This window comes from Lipotes vexillifer, unplaced genomic scaffold, assembly GCF_000442215.2.
Source record: "Lipotes vexillifer unplaced genomic scaffold, Lipotes_vexillifer_v1.1 scaffold29, whole genome shotgun sequence".
NCBI classification, from domain to species: domain Eukaryota; kingdom Metazoa; phylum Chordata; class Mammalia; order Artiodactyla; family Lipotidae; genus Lipotes; species Lipotes vexillifer.
Genome location: NW_006776904.1, coordinates 1,081,088 through 1,106,064, shown reverse-complemented (window position 1 = coordinate 1,106,064; position 24,977 = coordinate 1,081,088). Strand labels below are relative to the sequence as shown.

The window sequence follows — 24,977 nt, the reverse complement described above, 5'->3', positions numbered from 1 at the left end:
AGGGAAAGATCTATTTCTCTTGCCAAAATGATTACTTAAGTTTAGCTATTTAGAAACATATATTGATCATGTCCACACACACAGAATATAAACTACCATCTTCAGTCTTGCAAATTTGGGGGAAAATGAAAATTTTTGATGTTTATGTAAAGATAATCATGAAGTTGACTACCTCTACTTGTGTAAAATTAATGAAAGTTGAAATTTTCCACATCTCTTTTTTTACTGATTTATCACTGAAAACAGAACATAATGAAAAAGAAACCAATAGCTCTAATAGAAAAACTATATGGTAATAACCATTGTAGTTGTCATCCATTTATTCCCCACAGTTCAAATTGGTAGCATTAGACTTCATGTGGAATGCAGAAGTTCTCCATGTTGCTGCCGCTACATTTAAAAATCAGATTTCACGTACTTCTGGATAGGAGATGATGCCACATCACTGAAATAAGCTATCGTTATTCTCATTATTTATTGTGGCAGTAATTTCTGCCAGCATTGCAAATGTTATGTCTAGAATCATCCATGTGATTTTCTTCCTTTGTAGAAAGGAACCATAGATGCAAAATAGGATAACTCTGAGTTGCTAAAGTATACAGCTGGAGGCTGTATGTTCACCATATTCTTTCTTGTCAGATGCTTGACATCTGCTTGATATGCCCTTCTACCTGGTCTGACCTAACATGCTTCTAGATATTCTCTCATGCAGTCGTTAGAAATCAGCCTGGCCAGGAAAAAATGATGGATAGTCACATGCATTTTTGGCCTCTGCAAATACTTGTCATGGTGGATTCTAAGAGCACGTCTCCAAGGTTATACTTTGCATATAAATGTAACCGTTTGAGAGGTCACATTGATATGGATTGTGCATGAAACTGTTTTTGCAGTAAGTTAATATTCAGATTGACTGATGAGCAAGATGTTCTGATTGAAATTAAGTTTTATAACCCAGTTTGGCAAACCACCATCATTAATGCATTTAAGTAGATTTATTTACTGGGGCATCAACCTCAATTTGCATCATTTTTATTAGAAATAGTCATACATTTATGGTGTTTACATTACTGATGTTGCATTCCAAGGGAAGTTACTTTCAGCATACATTAAAACTATATGTACGCTTGACTGTGTAACTGTTTTTGTGTGTGTGTGTGCCAATGAGATGTCTTTGCTTTATTTAAAATTTATTTTTAAATTTATAACTCTTTGAAAGTTCCCTGCTAATGAATTGTTTTTCCCCAGTTATTATGATTTATATTAGCCTGCTTCTTTTGTTTATACCGTTTAAAAGTTTTCTAGAGTTTCAAAGTTTAAATTTTAAATAATGTTGCCTTACGTTTTTAAAAATAATATATAACACATTAATCAGTTAAAATTTCTGAGTTATTTTCATTCTACCCTTATTTTTAGAATTTGGACATTTTTAGTGAAATAATTTATTATATTAATTGTTTAAAATACTTAAATGCCATTGTATATCTGTTTCTATATTCATATTCGTGATACATAGTAATCAGTGAGAAGCAGTTGAGTCCCCCAAAGGGAATGGAAACTTGTTTCAAAATGTTTACATGAGATTTCTTAAAACTTACTCTTTTTATTTCCATTTTTTAAAAGCATAGACTAAAACACTTAGTTCGGGGATTAAAAAGCATATGGGTTTTACTGTAAAATGCACATGTGAGACATAGTTTATAAAGAGTGAATAAATGGAAGGAGCTAGGCTTTTTTCTTCAGAAAAAGTGGGGAAAGCAAAGAGGCTAACAACTATTGGTATCATCTACTGTGCTTAAGTGTCTTACGTATAATGACTGTATAATCCTGACAATAGCCCTGTACAGTAGGTAGCATTAACACCATTTCAAAGGTGATGGACCAAAGTCTTTCAGCTCCTAGGAGCAGAGCCAGAATTTCAGAGTCACGCCTAGTGCTTCCTTAAGACAGAACTGCTCATCTGTCTCTTTTGTGAAAGAGTGATACTTTCCACAGGCCAGCAGAGACAAACAGGATCCTAGTACCCTGCCCCTCCAAATATAGCTCATACCAAAGAGTAAAGCAGAAAAACTGGAGATGTTGAGGAACAAAGCATTGTATTCTAAAGAGTACCTGGCAGTAGAGGTTTGCAGATGAATTTAGGACTCTGAAAACAGAATTTAGCAAAGAAAATCGTAGCAGTTAGGCTATTCCAGTGAGTCAGAAATAATACTTGGACTTCTTTGTTTTTGAGTTTTTGCTCTTTAGTATTAAAACCTTGTAAAGAGAAGGTGGAAGCTAAGAATATATTAATATTTAAGATACTAGGACATAAATGGGCACACACATAAAGAGAGAAATCCCCCCAAATCATATACTGTTAGTAAGCAAACATTCGCAGTTTATTCGTTCTCACTAATATTTAGAAATACACCTGAAGAGATTTCTGTTTTAAACTTGGTGGAAGTATTTTAAAAGTAATAGTCAGCCATGTAAGGGGCAAAACTAAAAGCAGAAAGCCTGGTTTGGAGGCTACCACAAGGATCTAGGTAAGGCCTGAAGTAGGCTTAGAACAGGTTTATTTTGAAAGTCAAAACAACAGGATTCCAGGGGTATCAGATATGCAAGGGTGTAAAAGGAAAAAAAAAGTCAAGAATGACTCTAAGGGTTTTTGGTTTGAGAATATTGCTCTAAATTATAACTCTAAAATGCATAATTTACAATAATGCTCTTTAAAGTATTCTCATTATGTAGGCAGTTTCAAAATTAAAAAGAAATAGCGAGAATAATCACAAGAATGTCATCTTTATTTGAATTTGTTTGACAACTAGAAATCAATAGTGTAAGTTCAAACAGATCAAAAGTATCCAACCCCTTGGAAATGAAAAATAACTCATTTAAAAAAAGGATCCAAAGAAAAATAAACAGTAGAAAACTTAAGACCAAAATCATCAAAATCTATAGCATGAGATGAGTCTTGAAAGATGAAAAAGAGGTCACGAAGAGAAGGGGCTGAAAAGATTTCAGGTAGGAGGACAACCCATGTCAAAGCAAGACTAGTGAGAGAGCATGGCGCCCTTGGGGAGCACTAAAAGTTCAACCCGGGCTCGGTTAAAGAAGGAAATGGTGAAGGATAGGCAGGGCCCCATCATCCATGGCATAGTATGGCCATGCCGGATAGCCACATTTCATCCCGAATGTAATGCAGAACCAGTATAGGATTTCTCACTGGGAGAAATATTTAAACAAAGATGAGTATTGGGTCCTCATGAAAAGATTTTTATTTAGTATATAGTTCTGTTTTTCCCCTCTGGTTATTAAGAAAACAAGAAGTCTTGGTGTTTTTTACCAATCTATGTAAGAAGATATAAAATCCAAATGTAGATCACGTCTACGTTGTTTTCCAGGAAACTTTCCCCTAATTTTACTCAAAGTTAGTATCATTCATGTAGGAACTTACCAACATTCTTATGATCTAACCAACTTTTTTCTTAAGTTACTGTTTCTAACCCACTTTTGTAATAAATATAAATGATTTCAAATTAAATGTAATCATTGCTGCATTATTTTGGTTGACTACCCATCTCATCTCTTACATTAAGCTTGAAGTAGACTGAGGGCAAGAACCCCATTTCCAGAGTTTTTTTGGAAATGACAAAATGTATTTGTTGTTAGAAAGAGATACTGTTTCTCCCAGAGCCCCCACATGGGTGTTTCTTAATAAATTGCACTGAGAATCTCAGAAAATAAAAATAAAATAAAGTAAAAGCAGTAGTCAGTTTATATACCTTGCAAAGGTTATTCTCAGTTAAAACTTTCATGACTTGGATGTTTCAAATAGAAACAAGTGTTTTAGAGAGTAATTTTATAATGTATACTGTTAGCAATTAACATTGTATCATCATCGGACCCAAGATCTCTCTTGAAAATGTTTTCTAGGAAAGCAATAGAGAATTAGAGAAAAATTCTGTTGCATAACTTCTATATATATGTTCATCTTAAAATTACTTAGATGCTCAACAGTAGAGAATTGGAGTTGTGAAAGCAGGTATAATAGTTACTTGAGGTAGGACGTTGCTTACTTAGCTCTTAGTCGGGTGGGTTGGTTGGTTGTTTGGACAGATGAGAGGGAGCGTAGGAGGGAGGCAGGCAAGGAGGCTGGCTGGCCTTCTTAAAAAAGGGGTTTCGAGCTATTAAAATGATAACTGTAGCCACAAGGAAGTGAAATACACAGGATAGAAATTACTTGTACTCTGACAATCGGCTGCAGCACTTAAATCTGGAGTAACATATGAAAATGCAGTGCATGTGAAAAATTAATGGAAGGAAACACACATGATTTTTCCCTATGATGTGGTACTTTTATATGATTATTTAAATTACATAAACTCTTAGGTTTTAAATATATTTTACCCTGGTAATAACTATGGAATGCACTGTGGGTCTGTGATAAGGTAAGCCTGTCTATCCACTGAGTCTCTAATATTATGCTGCACAGACATCCTCATTCACTTCTTGGGACCTATCCTAAGTTTAGATTTAAGGCATATCCTAAGTTTAGCTGTTGTTGACTTCCTGGTTGTAATTTAGCTTGATAAATAATAATTCAGCTTGGTAAAGCTGGGCAATATTCTTTTCTGTTAGAATTACTTCACTGTGTCTGTGTAGTTTTAGAGTATATATGTTTATGGGTAGAGAAAACAAAACCCTTTCTTCTGCATGAGAATTTGATCTTTGCTTAACTATCTAGGTCTCTTCCCTTGAAAACCTGATAAAAATGCCAACTGTGTTACCAGGCAACATTGCTTGTAGTAAAAATTATTCTGGCCCTGGACTGGGAGAGTTCTTAATACTTGATGGAAGGCATAACTTTGGGCATCTTGGAGCTCAGTGACTTTTATAATGGGTATGATGCCTGTGTGATGTGAGGTTTTGATGCCAGAGTGTCTCCCATATCTGTCCCATATGGATCTCATCTCCTGAACTGTTGGACTGCTTCAGGGATCCGGCAGAAGGGAAACACCCAGTGCTGCTACCCTGGCAGACTGTAGTCCCTTCCCTTCATCCTTCTGAGTAGACTTGGTGCCATGGGGACTTCAGATGGTCTCGTGGGTCTGAATGTTTGGCTGATCCTAAGAAGACCCCCTAGAGGGTACTGCAGTAGTATAATTCTACAGTTTTTAATTTTCTTTTCCAAGTGAGAAAAATAGTATTTTAACTATACTATATCAGTTAATTTTTTCTGTTTTATGAGTGCTTTGGAAGGAACTTTAGAGTATGAGTCAGGACACGTGGCTTTTAGTCCTAGTTTTTTAATAATGAATTATGTTACCTTGAACAAGTCACTTAATCTCTCTGAAACTCAGTTTTCTTAAGTATTAGATAAGAAATTTGACCAATGTCATTTCTGGTGTCCCTTCCAATTCTAAATCCTATAGTTCTCTAATTTTCTTATCATCATAAGTTAATTTTTAAGCCTCTCTTATGGGAGCATGTCATATTTCTTTTAGCCTGGCAGGTGATCAGATAGCTGAAAGCCTAAAGTGCTGTAGTGTACATTTTATCAAATTTAGGTTTGGGAAAAGTTGTCACATTTTAGCTGTATAGTTCCAGAAGAAACGTTTACTGCCTATACAATAGAATTTAAAGAATTTAAATTAAAAATACTTGAGGAACTTTGGGAAGGGAAAACCAGTTAGAATGCAAGTTTGAAAAGTTTTTGATTATTTTAAAATTTCATCTCACCTTCCGTTCATAGGTTGTGAACTGGCTTGAAGGGCCTGGATCAGAACAGCTGAGAGCCCAGTGGGGGATTGGAGACTCCATTCGGGCTTCCCAAGCCCTACAGCAGAAGCACGAAGAGATTGAGAGCCAGCACAGTGTGAGAGGCTTTTTCCTCTGCAAGTTACAGAGCTATTATTAATGTGCATAATTAATAGCATGTGTGGTACTACGTGATAAGTTGCTGTACACCTTGGTTTAGGGGCATAACGTACGGTATGTTTAATGGCTATCAAGTACATTTTGACCACTTAGTACATATTCATTAGAAGTTTGGTTTTGGTTTTGTCTCCAGTATAGCTTAATTATATATTTTTATAGAAACACAATTCATGTGAAATTTTTAAAACTACTGTAACAGAAGAGTGATAGTACAAAAATGCAACCTTTATCTAGTCCTTAATTTAAAAAGTATAACCTCAGTAACAGGAGTTGTAAGTTAAATACAAAGTATTCAGGGTCTTTTTCAGCATAAAAGGAAAAACCATTATGTTGGAACCTGTGAAATGCATAAAATATATAGATTTTTCAATTATGGTATTTCATATTTAAGTCTCTTACAAGTACTAACTAGGAAAATTGCAAAGATAATATGTATACAGTTGGCCCCTCTGTATCCACAGGTTCCACACACATCCAAGGATTCAACCGACCAGAGATTGAAAATATTCAGAAAACAATATTCCATGAAGTTCTAAAAGGCAAAACTTGAATTGTGCTGTTTTAACCAATAGGTGGCACTGCATTGTCACCTTGAGAATAGGTTGTTTGCTGCAGGATGTGTATATCAGCTTATGATTTTAAAATGTTCTAATATTTTATTAAAAGTTTTCTTTTCTCTTTGTAAATAAAAGTCAACACTTTAAAGTCTATTTTGGAATTGTTCAGGTCTTATGAAACTATGACAAATTTCTAGTGTATTGATTGCTTAATATGGGTAGAATTTGGAGAAACTTTTAATATACCATTTTGTGTTAAAGCACTCTGTCAGGTAAATTTTAGATTCTTTATAAAACTATACTTCAGAAATAAAGCTAAAAATAAACCCAAATTGATTAGGATATTCAATGCTAATATATAGAAAATGAAAATGCTACTAATATATAGTTCTTTGTCAAGGAGTGGCAATGAGAAGTTTACTTGGTTTTTGAATAGTAGGTAAGCACAACAGAAAGAATATTAAGGTGTATGAAAATGATTATAATAACTTAAAATAATTTTTTTTTTTTTTTTTTTCGGTACGTGGGCCTCTCCCTGCTGTGGCCTCTCCCATTGCGGAGCACAGGCTCCGGACGCGCAGGCTCAGTGGCCATGGCTCACGGGCCCAGCCGCTCTGTGGCATGTGGGATCTTCCCGGCCCGGGGCACGAACCCGCGTCCCCTGCATCAGCAGGCGGACCCTCAACCACTGCGCCACCAGGGAAGCCCCTAAAATAATTTTTAAAGTATTTTAGTCCAGTAATCTTACTTTAGCTTTTAGGTGGAGATAGGTGAGTGGTAGGAAAAGCACGTAATAGGAAGGTGCAGAAGCATAAATCTCTGAAGTTGCTTTAGGATTCTGTCAGGGTCTCCCCATCCCACAGTACTGACTTCTGGTCTCCAAAGAGAATACTGTTGTGTTGTGCCTTATAGTAAGCAAAACAGGTCTGCATAAAGAATCAAGACCCCATTTCTTCCTAAGGTATTAGCCTAAGTGTGTTGGCAGTGTTTCTTTCCTCCTAGATTGAGATTCCTATATCACAGTATAAAGTATAAATACCCATCATTTCACCAACTGTGCATCACCACCAATTCACATACATTTCCAGTGTCAGTCCTGATGACTGCTCTTTCCTAGTATGTGAACATCCAGGTTCATTTCTTATCTACCATCTTAATCCAAATCCCATATCTTGGTGGTGGATTGCTTTTTTAAGTTTTTTTTGTTTCTGTGCGTGTGTGTGTGTGTGTTTTTTCAGGGGTGGGGGCTAGAAATAATCATCTTCTATACAGTTAAATGTTTATGAGAGGTAAACCAGAGAATGACCATAACTGAACTGAATGCAGCCTGTTCACCTGAGGTTCTATAAATTTTATGTTCCCCAGTTTCCTAGGAAGGAACATTTTGATTAAAATACGTGTGTGTGTGTGTGTGTGTGTGTGTGTGTGTGTGTGTGTATGATTTTTTTCCCCACATCCCAGAGAGACTGATTATTTCTCTATGACAGCATCAGTTCTAATTTCAGGTGTTAATTTCATGAGACATACGAGTTCTTAAATTGTTTGCATCTCTGGTCTGGTTATTAGGGCCTATAGTTTGCAAGTTTAAACGAGGGGGAAAAAAATCAGCTTGAGGATGATAGTTCTTAACCGTTAATGGTCATGAGAGTCACCTGATGTGTTTGTTAAAAGGCCTGTGGCAGAACCCCACCCCCACAGACTCTGATTTGGTAGGTTGGGGGGCGCTTATGTATTTTTAATAAGCACCCCAGGTGATCTGATGTAGAGAGTTCTCACTGCAAGAAATAATATCTCAGGTCTTTTATCCTTTAGTTTACTATTTTTCTCTGAATCACTGTTATTACTTCTTCAAAGAATTAGACCAACTTATTTAGAGCATTAACTAAATTTGTAAGTACTATAGATAAGACTGTGAAATTCCTTTCTATTTAGAAAACAACAGTGATCATCTTCTCAGAAAATATTTTCTGCTTTAAATCAGTCAGTGTCCATTAACCTTTATAATCACTGTGTGGTTAGAAAGTATTTTACATAAATTGGGACTTGAGCATGGCTAGAATTTGGAATCCCTGGCACCAATCCCCCAAGGACACAGAAGGACAGCTGTAGAGAACAGGTTTTCTCAACCTTGGCATTACTGATTTATTTATTGATAAATCTTTGTTGTAGGGACTGTCCTGTGATCGTAGGTATTTAGCAGTATCATTGGCCTCTACCCACTAGGTGCAGTAGCATCCCTCCCTCCCAGTTGTGACAGCCAAAAATGTCTCTAAATATTGCAAACTGTTCCCTAGGGAGCAAAATTGCCACCAGTTGAACATACTACTGCTGTAAAGAAAGAAAAGGATTCTGAGAGATTAAGTGACTTGATGAAGATCACACCCTTAGGAAGGAAGAAGACAGACCTTGAGTCTGTCTTTCAAGTCTGGTGTTCTTTGCATTATGTATGACTACATCATCTCTGTAATCATACTCAAAAATTCCATAGTAGTTCAGGCAATAAGACAATATGACAAATTAGAGAAACCCAAGTTTTAGGTACAGGGCATAAGAGAGACCACATTTGGAACACTACCTGTTACCTACCTAATTCAGTGTCAACAAATCTACAAAACCTAATATAAGAAGTGTTTTTATGTGTTCACTCAGTACACGCTAGTAGGGCACATACTAAATGTCACTTGTTCTGGGCTCTTGAGAATATAGCACTGTCTTATCATACGGAACTTACATTCAAGTTGAGGAAAGAGGGAGTGGAGAGCAGTATAGGTAAGGCTTTCCGGAAGGGCCTCTCTGAGGAGATGACATTTAATCAGAGACCTTGAAATGATATGAAGGAGTAATCCAAGCAAAGGGCAATTCAGATCGAGGACACAGCAGTAGAAACACTGTGGCAGCAGCTTACTTGCCACGATAGAGGAACAGCAGGTATGTTGGCAGTGTTAAGTGCAGTGAGCAAGATAGGGAGTCAGGGGCCAAAACATGTCATGTGATTTTAGCCCAGAAAAAGGAGCTTGAAGTTTGTTTTAAATATTATGTGAAATCATTGGAGAAGTGTTTGAGCAGATAATTGATTTATGTTTTTAAAAGATCACCAGCTATTGTATAGGGGATAGGGAGTAGGGACAAACAGTGAAACAGGAAGACAGGAAGCTAACAGAATGGAGGCAGCAGAAGTGGTGAGAAGTTGTCAGGCTTACGAGGTTGAGCCGGCAGGACTGGCTCTTGGAGGAGTCATGTGTTTAGCCTTAATGACTATTCAGGTGGGGAAAACTGAGAGAAGTAGGTTTGGGAGGCTGGAGAATCAGTATCTGTGGGGGCAGGTTAGTCATCCAAATGAAGATAGCTGTTAGACAGTTGGGTATCAGTATCTTGGGAAGGGGTCAGGGTTGAAGATATTATTAGTCTATAGATGTTACTTAAAGGCGTGGGGCAAGATGAAATCATCCAAACCCAATGAGTATTGGTTTAGAAGAAAAGAGCCTTTGGAAAGTTGAACCCTGGGTCACTCCTACATTTAGAGGGCAAGGAGAGGAAGGAGAGCCAGCAGAAGAGGCCGAAAAGGATCTGTGTGGCTCAGGAAAGAAGTGAAAAAGGAGGGAGAGGTGGTCACCTTTGTTAAAATCAACTGAGAGGTCCAATGAGATAAAGACTGAGATTTTTTGATGAGTGGGAAGGACAAAATCCTGATCACAGTGAATTAAAAAAAGAATAGGAAATAAGGTAGAGTGAGTATAATGATCTCCTTTAAGGGAAGGTTTTTTATCTTTAATTTACATATATTAAAATCCACATATCTTAAGTATATATTTTGTTTTTTAGTAGAAGATGCAGTTTATTTGTACGCTGATGTGAATAATCCAGTTGAAAAGAGAAGATAATTGCAAGAGCAAAGCCTTGCATAGGCAGCAGAGGTTAGTCTGTAGAGTGCAGTGGAGCAGTTGGCCTTAGAATCAGGCAGAGTTCCTTCATTATTTTAGCAGAGAGGGCAGAGCCTAGGGCTACAGAAGCGGGGAAGGTCATAGATTTGTCTGTGAGAGGATGAAAGAGTTCTCTTCTGATGGCGTCGTAGTGAATTATGAAGTTGGATTTTTGGCTAGAGTGAAGACGTGAAAGGGAGTTGGATATTTAAGAAGTGAAAAAAAACATATCATAAGAATAGGGAGGTGAAAATAACTAGAGAAATACAGTAGGGTTTCTGAAGACCCATTTGAGGTTATTTGGTCACAACTTTAAAAAGACACCTATCCTTGAGCTATTTGTAATGAGGTGGATAGACCTAGAGTCTGTCATACAGAGTGAAGTAAGTCAGAAAGAGAAAGACAAATACCGTATGCTAACACATATATATGGAATTTAAGAAAAAAAAAATGTTATGAAGAACCTAGGGGTAAAACAGGAATAAAGACACAGACCTACTGGAGAACAGACTTGAGGATATGGGGAGGGGGAAGGGTGAGCTGTGATAGGGCGAGAGAGAGACATGGACATATATATACTAACAAACGTAAGGTAGATAGCCAGTGGGAAGCAGCCGCATGGCACAGGGAAACCGGCTCGGTTCTTTGTGGCTGCCTGGAGGGGTGGGATAGGGAGGGTGGGAGGGAGGGAGACAAAGAGGGAAGAGATATGGGAACATATGTATATGTATAACTGATTCACTCTGTTATAAAGCAGAAACTAACACACCATTGTAAAGCAATTATACCCCAATAAAGATGTTAAAAAAAAAAAAAAAAAAAGACACCTATCCACATAGTTGATTTGATCCAGCCACCTTCAGCTGCTGGAGGCACACAGCAGGAAGAGAAACCAGGTCTGAGGTTTTGTTTGTTCAAATAGAAGTACAGTTAATACACAATATTATGTAAGTCTCAGGTGTACAATATAATGATTCACAGTTTTTAAAGGTTATACTCCATTTATAGCTATTATAAAATATTGGCTATATTCCCCATGTTGTACAGTACATCCTTGTGGCTTATTTTATACCTAATAGTTTGTACCTCTTAATCCCCACCCCCTATCTTGCCCTCCCCCACGGGTAACCACTAGTTTGTTCTCTATATCTGTGAGTTTGCATCTTTTTTATTATATTTTCTAGTTTGTTGTGTTTTTTTAGATTCCACATTTATATGGATTATCATACAGTATCATATAGATTTACCTTTTTCTGACTTATTTCACTTAGCATAATGTCCTCTAAGTCCATTCATGGACTGTACAAGCAAAAGCAGCCATCAGAAGGGCTGCAGAGCTAACTGCTTCCTCTGAGGGTGTTACCTCCTTAGGTAGGTTTATTCATAGGTATTTTATTCTTTTTGATACAGTGGTAAATGAGATTGTTTCCTTAATTTCTCTTTCTGTTAGTTTGTTTTCAGTGTATAGAAGTGCAACAGATTTCTGTAATCAATTTCATATCTTGCAACTTTACTGAATTCATTGATGAGCTCTAGTAGTTTTCTGGTGGTGTCCTTAGGATAGTCTATGTATAGTATCATGTCACCTGCAAACAGTGGCAGTTTTACTTCTTCTTTTCCAATTTGGATTCCTTTTATTTCTTTTTCTTCTCTGATCACCATGGCTAGGACTTCCAAAACTGTTCTGAATAAAAGTGGTGAGAATGAGCATCCTTGTCTTGTTCTTGATCTCAGAGGAAATGCTTTCAGCTTTTCCCCATTGAGTATGATGTTAGCTGTGAGTTTTTCATATATGGCCTTTATTATGCTGAGGTTTGTCTCCTCTGTGCCCACTTTCTGGAGAGTGTTTCTCATAAATGGATGCTTTTTCTGCATCTGTTCTTCGTTTTTGACAGGTGAATCTGATGGAAGGAAGGAGAGCAGGGCACGAGCATGAGTTGTGCCCTGGAAGGTGGTTATCGCCTCTGACAAAGGGTAGAAGGGAGAACATGAGGCTCCTGAGTGCTGAACAGTAGAACATGCTGAGATCAATGGATTGGTGGACCTCATGGGGCTGTAGGAACAGGCATACTAAAGGATGTGAATCGGAGAGTCAGCAACTGGTGATCTGAGAATGGGATTCTTGAAATTAAGATTTGGGGGCTGTACAGTAATATATGATAATGGCAAAATTTTGTGTCTGTTGGAATAGGTAGCTGAGGTGGGGTGAGGACAGGATAGTTGGAAGTGAGGGAGGGAGGCAAGGAACTAAGAGTTCAGTGTTGATTGGATGTCTACACAGTGGAAGTCAGGAAGAAGGCTGGCACTGAGAAGAAGTTCAGGGAAGTCCGCTAGCTCTGAGATGAGGGCCTGCAACAGAAAAGGTTGGCAGGATGTAATCCGACTACATGCATTTCACTGGAGATGTGGTTTTTGCGAGAAGGAGCAGAAGAAATGGTTTGGAAAGAGTAATGAAGAGTGAGGCAGCCATCTCCCCCACTTCCAGGCTCGTGGTAGTTTGGCTGTACAAGCAAAAGCAGCCATCAGAAGGGCTGCAGAGCTAACTGCTTCCTCTGAGGGTGACAGGTTTCACATACAACAGGAAAGAGAAGGGGACATTTAGAGGCCAGGATGAGCAAATAGATCCTGCTATTGGCAGGAGTGAATTCCAGGGATCGCAGTGGAAGGATTTGGGCGCTGGGGACTTTTCGTCCTCAATTTAAATAATTTTGCTTTAGAAAACTCTCATATATGTTACTTAGTATATCTGGAGATATTGTAAAATGTAATGTATTCTTCAGGAACTGATTTGATCTTTAATTTACTTTACAACCTCTATATTACAGGAATGGTTTGCAGTTTATGTGGAACTTAATCAGCAAATTGCAGCACTCTTAAATGCTGGGGATGAGGAAGATCTTGTGGAACTGAAGTCGCTGCAGCAACAACTTAGTGATGTTTGTTATCGACAGGCCAGTCAGCTGGAATTTAGGCAGAATCTCTTACAAGCAGCTCTTGAATTTCATGGTGTTGCCCAAGATGTAAGTGTCTACTCTGATTGCTTTTCTTTTCTTCAAATTATCTGAATACTTATCTGCACATCATTTTTGCAGGTTTGCATGTCTCCTAATTATTTTTCTGGAACAGTAAAATTTACTGGTGGGGGAAATAAGATACACTTCTTTGATTTTTTAAAAAATTTTAAGTCATTCTGCATGCAACTAAACTTTTTTTTTTTTTTTTTGTCTAAATAGAGTGTCCCAACCTCTTAGATATATTTCATTTGGATAGTTTTTTCAGTCTTCATGCTTTATAACATAGATTGAAATGGAAGTTTCAATACTTTTTAACATTCTGCTGACCTGGACATACTTTGTCTTCCTGGTGCATGCATCTGTGTGTTCTGTCATTCAGATAACATGTATTCTAATTATTTGTCCTTGTCTTTTAACAGCAGAGTCTTTTTCAAGTATAATTGTGATAACCTCATTAGATATAAACCTCATTAATCATTAAACACTTTAGATGCTGATTACATCAGGGTTATCTCTTTGGTGTCCCTCTGCTTTAGTTGTCTCAGCAGTTGGATGGCTTATTAGGGATGTTGTGCGTAGATGTAGCACCAGCTGATGGAGCATCGATTCAGCAAACTTTAAAACTGCTTGAAGAGAAGCTGAAAAGTGTTGGTAAGCAGATTTTAAAAATGCTGAAACATAAGGGTTCTTTTTTTAAAAAGTATCACTACCATGGTTAGACAAGTCAACTTACACTGATCTAATTATAATTATTAACAGGGACCATAGGAAAAATTGGTATAAAAAAGGCTTTATCCCCTTAAAGGGTGTAATTTATGCTACAGTGTTTATTTTTCATTGTTGGTCAGTCACCCTTCCTTCACGGGGCCTTTAGCCTTTCTTGTTTACCCAGCCGAATCTACAGGTGCTATGTCTTGCATATTCTAGGAACAGTTATTTGTAGTGCATGCATAAACTGTAATTAGCTGTGAAATGTTCTGTGGTAAACCCTGTATGCCCCAAACTGTGTTTTATGCAATGATTTTTGTTGTTGCTATATCCTAACCTTGTGAAAAAATAGTTGGTTTGGTTCTGTGCATTTGTTTCTCCAAACTGGGAATACTGCCGAGGTTACATACTCTCCAAGGAGAGGATGGTCCATTTTCATTAAGCTAGTACCCTTACTTGACACCAGGGCTTTTTACATTTTACTACAGTAGGAAATACAGTGAATTTCCCTAAGACGTGACTGGGAGAGGTGGATAGTGGATGTGAAAATGGGAGGGGAGTTGTACTGAGTGGGACAGGGGGGCAAAGGAGAATGGAGGAGAGGAAAGCAGTAACGTAAGGCAGAGATTTAGTGGAAAATGGTGACATGTGATTGAACCAATTTAATTAATTTTGAAAAGGACTTGCGGGAATGGGTTTGAAAAATCACGTTTGTATTGGCATTTTACTTGCTTACAGTCTTCTTTATTTTTAACAGATGACATGAGGAATACATGTTTAGTATTTAATATGCCAAATGAAATTTATTTCAAAATGTCACAAGTTTTCTTAAACCATATTTTTCTTTTAAAAATGCTAAAAGAATTCTGGTATATGTACCTAATTTAGAGCCTTGTAAGCATAACCTAAGTGTTGCTTCTCGTTGGGTGTAAGCTGGACAGCGCCTATACTCAAAATGTTCAGTGTCCTTTTACAGTGAGAATACATTGCTTGAATGTTTTAATGTCTTGTAACTCATATATTTTTTGAACAGAATATTTGCCTTGTTCTCCTAAAAATTGGGACTACATAAAAACAGAAAGGAAAAAATTGAAAATCTTATCAAAATAAAAATTCTCACACTTCCTATTTGCAGTTTTGAAAAGTAATTGTTATATGGAAATTCACCTTTTGGAAATTCTCTTTAGGGAGAATTTGAATGAGAGGGAGCTCCAGTTTGAGCCACATTTAAAGGGGTTTTATTGATCGAAATATTCAGGGGGCTCCATCCCAAAGTAGTTTAATGTACAAAGTTGTTATACTTGGAATCCAAGTACAGTTATCTGCTGAGAGGATTTACTTAAGGGAGGGAAAGCGTCTCTGGTTTAAGAGATTAAATATAGTAACTTTTGTTTTAGATGTAGGATTGCAAGGTTTGCGTGAAAAAGGTCAAGGTCTTCTGGATCAGATCTCCAATCAGGCATCCTGGGCCTATGGAAAGGATGTAACCATTGAAAATAAAGAAAATGTGGACCACATACAAGGAGTGATGGAAGATATGCAGCTTAGGAAACAAAGGCAAAGTTTGACTGTTCATGTTAATTTTTGCTAAGATAACCTAATACTAATTAAAATGAAAAGTGATGTAATTATATTTTCCATACAAAGTAACAATTCTTACCTGTTATATAGTAGGCATGTAGTAGGTTTTTGGTGAATGTAATGATTATTGTATATAATTGTACTAACAAATAATGGCAGTTTGTTCAATTAATGGGTACATTTTCCCTTTTTACTCAGTGATAAAAATTGCGGTTCCACTCAAGTACATCACATTCCATATCCCCAGTGTAGCCTGTGACTCGTCTATCTTTTAAGAAAACTCTTTTTGGAGAATTTTGCTTTTCCATTTTCATTTAGTTTATAGAGTTGCTATTAAATCTGTCATTTACATTGATGTGTTTCTTCATCTAAACGTCTCAGAAATTTTCATGCATCCGTTGTTCTCATATTTGCTGTAGAAGGATTAGACAGTAAACTCTGGGTAAGATGATTTTTAGTTTCCTTTGATGTAGAACTAGGAATTTAAAGGGTTCTTTGAAAACTCAGTTTGCAATAGGAATTGCAGAGTATTGCAAAGTAAAGGATTAAATTAACATATGCTAGTATATATAGGCTAGCATGGTTGTGTGAAATCTTTGTACACTTAGAAATTCTAAGGTCATCAACAAAAACCTCACAGAAACTCTTCCCTTACATCACAGAGAAGATAGTCATTAGGCAGAAATTCCTTCTATCCTCATATCTGCAAACGTATCCATTTCATTATTTATTCTCATCACAAAGATGAAATATGTCTGCTCTTATCAAAGCCGTGTGTTCCCATCATCTTCTCACTCCGTCAATTCCCATTCTCTACTCTGATCCCTGCCTTTCATTTAAATGCTTAAATCTCTCCTATTAAAAAAAAATTAGACAATTACACACATGCATATACCTTCAACCCTTTGTCTTCTAGCCCTAGAATTCTCCTTCCTGACAGCTGTCATTGATGGTCTAATCTGCACTCATACTTCCTCACTGCCTCTAGTTACTTTTCATCCCTTCTCAGTCTCCCCTCTCCCCTCACCATTTCACTGGACATACTCTTACTGATGTCACCAGTGACTTTGTAATTGCCCTGTGTAATAAATGCTTGATCTTGCTCAAAATCCAGGGAATACTTTTGGTCCTGACATTGCTTGACCACTCTGAATAGAATTAGGCACAAATGACTTTTTCTTTCTTCTTGAAACTTCCTGACAACCTTGTCTTCTTTGAAAACACCCTCATGAGCCTCCTCCTGGCACTCTGTTTCTTCTTGGTTCTCTTCACTGATTTCTTGTCCTCTAGCTAACTTCACTGCGTTCAGGGTTTGTTCTGAGGCCAAATTCTCTTCTCACTCTTTGTCTTCTCCCTACTTTAATGACTTTCTTTAATATGACCGTGATTGAGTAGTTATGACTCTGACCCAGACCCCTCTTCTGTATGTTAGACCCGTAGTTCCTCTTACTTACTGAATGTCTCCACCTGGATGCCCCATACACTACTCAAAAAAACTAATATGGACAGACCAGAGTCATTCTCCTCCAAAACTTGCTCCTCTCCTTTAGCTTCCTATCCAGGTTAAAAATACCATCAGCTACCAAACCTGGAATTTATCCCAAGGATTTATTAAAATCCTTACTCTTCCTCATCCCTTACAGCCTAATCAGATGCCCAAGTTCTGCTGTCTCTGAATCATGAACACTTCTTTCTACCCGATCTTAGCTGCCTCTGGCATTGCTCATCTGCAATCTGTTGTGCAAGAGCACAGTCTTTTGTAAAGCTCACATCTAATCCCCAACTTCCTTGTATAAACCCCTCTCAGTGACTTCCTGTTTTCTCAGATGAAGTTCAGTCTCCTTGGAGTAGTGTAGGAGACCCTTCATAATCCAGTCCTGCATAGTCTTACCTCCTTTGATTTTTCTACAAAAGCACACACTTGTTTTCACTTTCCTGAACGCATCATGCTATTTCATGCATCCATGGCTTAGAATACGTCTTTCCTTGTTTTCTGCCAACTGGATTCCTACTTATTCTTTAAGACTCAGGGGTACTTATCCTTGGAAACTTTTTTAGATTTCTAAGGCAAGTTTGTTACTTGTCCCTCCCTATTCTCATACAGCTCCGCAGTAGTGTTTATCACATTGTTTATTTAAAAGTCCATCTCCCCAAATGAGACCATCTTAAAAGTAGCGACCATGTCTTATCCTTTTCAAGCACATTAGTCATACCTGACAATATGTGTTGAATATGTGTATGGTATCATCTTCATCACTGAAGTGTCTTACATTGTCTTTTAGCTTCAAATTGTGAAACTACTTATCATGATTACTTCCCTTCAGTCCCTTGTAGAATTGTTTAACCAAGTTACATTTTAACAATATGTTACGGGCTTTTGTTGAGGGCATCCTTATAAAAAATAGCCTTGTGACAATGACTTACCTATTGTTATCAAGTTTCCTTAAGAATATCAACTATAGTGGAGTCCAGTGCCTCATGGGTAGCTTGTTATTGGTATTTGGCACTGCATTGAGTTTCCATGTTCCCATCTAAAGTTCATGGAATTGCATGGGAATGAAGGGAATCAGAATGAAGGGATCAGAGATGAGCTAGATCAAGTCCGCTTAAAATTGTAATCTGTATATTATCCAGGCAGACCACAGTAAAATTTAAGAATACTCTGAATTGTGTTTCTCTCCACCCAGAGATCAACACAATTTTTTTTCTTTCTTAAAACATAGATGGAAGTTTTTTTAAATTCAAAATTAGATATTACTCTGGGTAATGTGTAATGTAATGAAAAGCTTTATTTGTTTTTTTATTCCCTTGGAGCATCATTCTCTAAACTAGAATTTTAGAAACTTTACATTTTTATCTTTGAAGGTTGTTTAATGCTAATTGGCAGTTGATATTGCTTCGGGTTTTAGTGTACTGCTGTGTGTGTGCTTTGCTTCAGTATTTTGCAGAATCCATACTATACTCAGAAGGGTTTATGATTGAGTAGCATTCAGATATTTTAAGGTTTTGATATAACACAGATACAGATATCCTTAAAATTCTTACAAATCAATACAAAATAGTTACAGTCTCCATAGTGTAGGACTGAGTATTTTAGTATACTGTAAAACATGTGTGCCAGATGGTGGTGTTATACTAGTTATCAACAAAACTGAAATGTCCTAAATTTATGTTTGGATTTATTAGATGTGAAGACATGGTAGATGTGCGAAGATTAAAGATGCTTCAGATGGTGCAGTTGTTTAAATGTGAAGAAGATGCTGCCCAGGTAAAGATCAATCAGGCACATTATGCACTTGCCTTTTCTTAGAAGATTGATTTCACCTAACTATAAAAAAAGTGTACTTTTCATGGTCCTAAGCAAGTAATTCATTAAGTCACATTCTAGTTTATCCTGTCAAAATAATAAAGTTCTGTATTCCCACTTACCTTACTGGTCTCATTTTTTTAAAATTTATTTTAATTAATTTATTTTTGGCTGCGTTGGGTCTTCGTTGCTGCGCGCGGGCTTTCTCTAGTTGCAGCGAGTGGGGTCTACTCTTCGTTGTAGTGCACGGGTTTCTCACTGCGGTGGCTTCTCTTGTTGTGGAGCACGGGCTCTAGGTGCGTGGGCTTCAGTAGCTGTGGCGCACGGGCTTCAGTAGTTGTGGTGCGTGGGCTGTAGAGTGCAGGCTCAGTAGTTGTGGTGCACGGGCTTAGTTGCTCCGTGGCATGCGGGATCTTCCCGGACCAGGGCTCGAATCCGTGTCTCTTGCATTGGCAAGTGGATTCTTAACCACTGCACCACCAGGGAAGCCCTTACTGGTCTCATTTGACTTATCTTCTCAATGAAATGCTCTATTGAGCTAGAAATTGGGATTATTTATTATTTATTACTGTTGATTTGGTTGTCAGTTACACATCCCAGGATGAAGCCTGGTGTAGCTTATTGCTTTTTAACGCACAAGAAGGTTTTTCAGCTAGATAAACAATTTGCTATCTTTGTATAGTTAGCATCAAAGAACATGATTCCAGCTTGACATAGAAGAAACTTATGATTTTAAGTAGTAACATAAATCTATAATGAGATTCCAATAAGATTATATTACATAAACACATGATGTTCTGTTAGTATAAATCATGCGATGTTAATTTTAAATGAGCGCTTCTCTTTAATAGGTCTTGTCTTTAGATTTTTTTAAATTTTGAGTGGGAGGAGAGGTCATTAATTCATGTAGCTTGGCATTGAATGAAATAAGCTATTAAGGTTATAACTAATGGATTAATTAATCACATGATAGTAATCTTTCTTTATATAAATATGATGTTTTGATATAAGACATAAAGAGTTATGAATCCAGCTTCACTGTTATTTATTTTCATTTAGGCAGTAGAATGGCTAAGTGAACTTCTGGATGCTCTTCTTAAGACCCACATCAGATTGGGTGATGATGCTCAGGAAACAAAAGTTCTACTGGAGAAGCATAGAAAATTTGTTGATGTTGCCCAGGTGCAGAACTGGTTATCTTCCTTTTCTACAAGCTATGTGTTTGCATAGCTTTCTGCATGATTGTAATGTAACTTAAGATTGGTTAGGTTAATCCAGAAATATTACAGAACTAAGAAAATGTCAGCCGGTGAATCAAAACTAGCCTGCATAAACTTGAGAGGGTTTATGTTTTCCTGAATACAGGTTCTGTATGCTTCCTCTGATTTATGGTATATATTATGACATTTTTAGGCACTAACTGTTCATTCACGAAAGTAAATCAGTAAATGACAAGCCCTAGTTTCTGCATCTCACTAGTGTTAGCATAGCAACACAGATTTTTTTTTTTTTTGCATGTGAAAAGTATCTTAATTTATTTTCCCTAACTATTGAGTTCACATTGTAACAGTGTGGTTTCCTGTATGTAATATAAGGTGCCCACTTGCCACCCATTCGTTTTGATCAATGAGGGAGCAAACCTTTTTTTTTTTTTTTGTGGGGTGGGGGGTCATGGTTGAGCAGACCGAGGTGGGGAAAACAGAGTAAGAGAGGGAAGCCAGACAAGAAATAAACTTAATAAAAATTAACTGAAAGTATTGCTTCCCCTTTATCATTTATGCATGCAGAAAATTTGTAGCAATAAATGCCAGTGGACTTACTCATTATTGATTTCTAGTAGTGTTGTTTAATTGTAATCTCAGTCCTCCTGCACACTTTCCCATCCCTCTTTTCAGAATTCTTTTATTATAATTTCATGTTGACTTTTTCTTTTTTAGAGCACTTATGACTATGGAAGACAGTTGCTACAGGCTACAGTTGTGCTGTGCCAGTCTTTGCGCTGCACCTCTCGATCATCTGGGGATACACTTCCTCGACTGAACAGAGTATGGAAACAATTTACCATAGCATCTGAAGAGAGGGTACATAGGCTGGAAATGGCTATTGCATTTCACTCAAATGCTGAAAAGGTTCGCTTTTTTAAAAATGTAGTTTCAGTAGTGTTTGTATGTTTAAAATGTGTTAACCTTGTAATTTTGTTATTAGTCTGTTTTTAAAAAATTTATGTTAATTCCATTGTTTAAAGCTTGTCTAGGTATAATATATTGTCTTAGAAAGTTCAAATCAGATTCTTAGTAAGCCATACCAGTGCTAGAGTACTATGGTTAGAGGAGTTGAAACTATCCAGTAGTCCTCTCTCAGCAGCACGTCTCTCCTCACCAGACCTGGTGCCCAGAATGTACTGTCTGTTCTTTCAGGTGTCATGACTCCCATCTGTTTCATTATGCCAGGAAAGGAAACTTTGCTTTGGCAACTACTACTAATTGTCATAAATTTTTTAAAAGGTCATTTGTGATTTTTATAATGTTTAGAGACTGTCCAGCTAAAATTATGAGAGTAAGGATAAAAATAAAACTTTTTTTTAATGTGTTATCTTTAAAGATTCATTCTAGAATTTATTATTTAATGAACTCATTAGTCCCAGAAACCAAAAATGAAATATGCCGGCAAATTTTCAATAGAACCTTTTTCTCAACTGCACAGTGAAAATTTATAGCACCCAAGCCTTATATTTCCATTCCAAAGAGGAGTCTTACTAAGTAGTTAACTTTGTTTTGATCTCTTAACGATCACACTTTATATGTAGGGAATGTTCAATACAATTTAAGATATCGAGAAACCTAAGATGTAAATGTGATAGCCTTAGTCTGTAGAACAGAAGAGAAATTGCCAGGAACCTCAGGAATTAAGCAGTTTCTGTCTGTGTTATGCAGTACATCTGTTAGGAAATGTCCACAGTTAACTCTTTTTGAGCTGGTCACTGAACTCCACAGGTCAATGTTTTAGTGTAAAATGGGCCTGGTGATGATGAATGAAAGTACACAGAATGGCTTGACTTGTTTATCTACTGATTGTCTTAATGAAAACTTTTTATTGAAGTATAGTATTAACATAGAAAAGTGTACAGCTCAAATGTTCTGCTCACTGAATTTTCATAGAGTGAGCATGCCTGTGTAATCAGTGCACTATTCAAGCAACAGAACGTTACCAGTACCCCAGAGGCTCTCCACCCTCTTTTAATCACCCTGCTTCTGCTGCCCATCCCGGGGTGACCACTGGCCTGATTTCTAACACCACTGATAACTTTTTAGGATCGTGCTTTAAAAATGTATCTGCAAGGACATTTTAAAACCTAGATCTCTTTAAGAAGTTATGTAAGAATGAATATGGTTGAGACTATTTTCATAGAAAATTAATGTTCTTATTTTTTCTGGTACATGGGCTTTATCATGCTTGTAATAAACTCTTTAAGTTATTTTATTGTGCCAACCTATGTAAAGCCTTTTGTTATCAGATGTTATTTTTCTTTTGAGTGTGTTGTATTTTGTACCAGTAAGCATAAATATAACCACAACTATAAGCAACTTGTATAGCAAATGATAGTGATTGGAAAAATATTTAAATTGAATCTAGAATTTTACAATATGAAAATGTCCTTTATGAGTAATGCTGAAGTAAACATAATTGGATTAAGTAAACTATAATGTTTACTTAAAGTTGTAAAAATAAATACTTTCTTCTGCCCCAAATTTTGCAGGTTTTTTTCTTGGAGGTAATTTTTTTAAATTAGTATTATTATTTTAAATCTGGAGTGTATCTTAGACCCATAGAACATCTCAATTTGGGACTAGCCATACTTCAAAAGCTCACTAGCCACATGTACTTAGTGGCTACTGTGTGTGGATCTGTACTTGTAGACTTAACTATTACAAATCACAGCATTTTTTTTCTTTCTTTCCTTATTTTCTTTTGTACCATTTAAATGGTAATAGTTAAGGAAAAAAATAATATCAAGGACTGTAGAACTTCCTATGTTTGAATTAAAACCTTAATCAATTTACATCTTTTTTTGTTTTGTTTGTTTGCTTACATCATTTAACTCAGGTCAGTGGATCACGTTTTAAAATAACTATAAAGTTTCTAGCTAGGTAATCACATCAGTTATATGTTTGTACTCTGAGTGTATGTTGTTATGTATTTATATTTTCTTTCATTTTTGAAGTCTGTAAGCTCTTTGAGGTCAAAACCTGTATCTCATTCATATCCCAAGCTGCTACATAAACATGAAGTAAGTATTCAAGAAATAGTTACTTAATGAATGAAAGAATACTACTTTTTAAGCACAGTTTGAGCTTAGATTCCAAATAGTAGTCTAGTATTATTTTTTTCTTGGAAATCACTATATACCTCTTCATACTCCAGTTATATTATTAGTAGGGATTGTGTATTTCATTTTGTTTGAATTTCTTGGGCCAGCTTTGATCAATCTTCTATAATGGCATACACGAAGATGCTAAGAACAGAACAAAAACATCTTCAATCTACTAAATTTGCATGAACTTGATTCCTCTTCTGTGTCCCTTGATTGATGTTTCATTTTTATTTGTTGCAGATTTTGCAAGACTGTCCAGAAGAGCCTGAAGCTATTAATGATGAGGAGCAATTTGATGAAATTGAAGCAGTTGGGAAATCGCTTTTAGATAGACTAACAGTTCCTGTGGTTTATCCTGATGGGTATGGTGCATGTTCTTACAATTTGTGTTTTTATCAGTAAGGTCTTAAAGGGATATCAAGAGAAGAAAGTCTGTTTCTTAAAAGTCCTGGTAAATTAGCTTTGGTTCACATTTTCAATTTCTACAAAAGATTAGTTTAAAATGAAAAGAAATCCATACTGGGCTCTTAACAATAGTAGCAGTTGGTACTTGCTGCTGTCAAATTTATTGCTCTTGATAGCTTGTTGTAGAATAAATATCATCAACTAGGTTGACATCTTGGGTTCTCGCCTTGACTTTGATGGTAAGGAGCTGGGTGACTTTGGGCTTCATTCATGGAAGGGACGGGGAGGGAACTAATGTTTAGTAACTAAAAATATATACCAAGCCCCAAGTTAAACACTTCACCTTAATTACTTTTGACCAGGGCTAGAGCAGTATGATTATTTTGATTCACAAATGAAGAAACTAAAGCTCGGAAAGATTAAGTAAGGTCCTCAGGATTTCACAGCTTCTAAGTGGAATTAGAATATAGTTTCAGGTCTGTCTAGCACCAGATCCATTCTCTTTTCACTGTGCTGTATGGAGTCCTAATTTCTTCATTTGTAAAATGATGGGGTCGTGATTCTCACATTCCTTTCCATTTCAAATAGTTGATCATAAAAATAAGAAATAGCCTAGTAAATGAATCAGAAGGAGCTTTATCTACAAGGAGCTAGACCTTCTCAGTAAAAATAATTTAGAAGTAATCCAGAGGATGTTGAATTAAAACAATAGAGAGGGCTTCCCTGGTGGCTCAGTGGTTGAGAGTCCGCCTGCCGATGCAGGGGACATGGCTTCGTTCTCCGGTCCGGGAAGATCCCACATGCCGTGGAGCGGCTGGGCCCGTGAGCCATAGCCACTGAGCCTGTGCGTCCGGAGCCTGTGCTCCGCAACGGGAGAGGCCACAACAGTGAGAGGCCCGCGTACCGCAAAAAAATAAATAAATAAAAAATAAAACAATAGAAAAACCAAACCATTGAATACAGGTATCCTTACATCATAACATACTGTAATGGGTACGATTGTGGACTCTGGAACCAGATTTGTTGGGTTTAAATCTCAGCTCCGCCACTTATGAGCTATGACATCTTGGGCAAGCCACTTAACCTTTCTGTGCCTCAATTCCCTCATCTAAAAATAGGGATATATGGGGCTTCCCTGGTGGTGCAGTGGTTGAGAGTCTGCCTGCTGATGCAGGGGACACGGGCGTGCCCCGG

General features: G+C 37.0%; 1 protein-coding gene across 1 annotated transcript in view; it reads left to right on the top strand.

The window, feature by feature from the left end:
* SESTD1 (SEC14 and spectrin domain containing 1) overlaps window positions 1-24,977 on the top strand; it is an 88,698-nt gene that overhangs the window by 61,509 nt on the left and 2,212 nt on the right. The window contains exons 9-16 of the mRNA XM_007450728.1: window positions 5,735-5,857; window positions 13,222-13,416; window positions 13,947-14,061; window positions 15,516-15,675; window positions 18,886-18,967; window positions 20,066-20,188; window positions 20,944-21,135; window positions 23,619-23,740. Coding sequence (XP_007450790.1) covers window positions 5,735-5,857; window positions 13,222-13,416; window positions 13,947-14,061; window positions 15,516-15,675; window positions 18,886-18,967; window positions 20,066-20,188; window positions 20,944-21,135; window positions 23,619-23,740 — 1,112 coding nt within the window. The remainder of the gene's footprint in view (window positions 1-5,734; window positions 5,858-13,221; window positions 13,417-13,946; window positions 14,062-15,515; window positions 15,676-18,885; window positions 18,968-20,065; window positions 20,189-20,943; window positions 21,136-23,618; window positions 23,741-24,977) is intronic.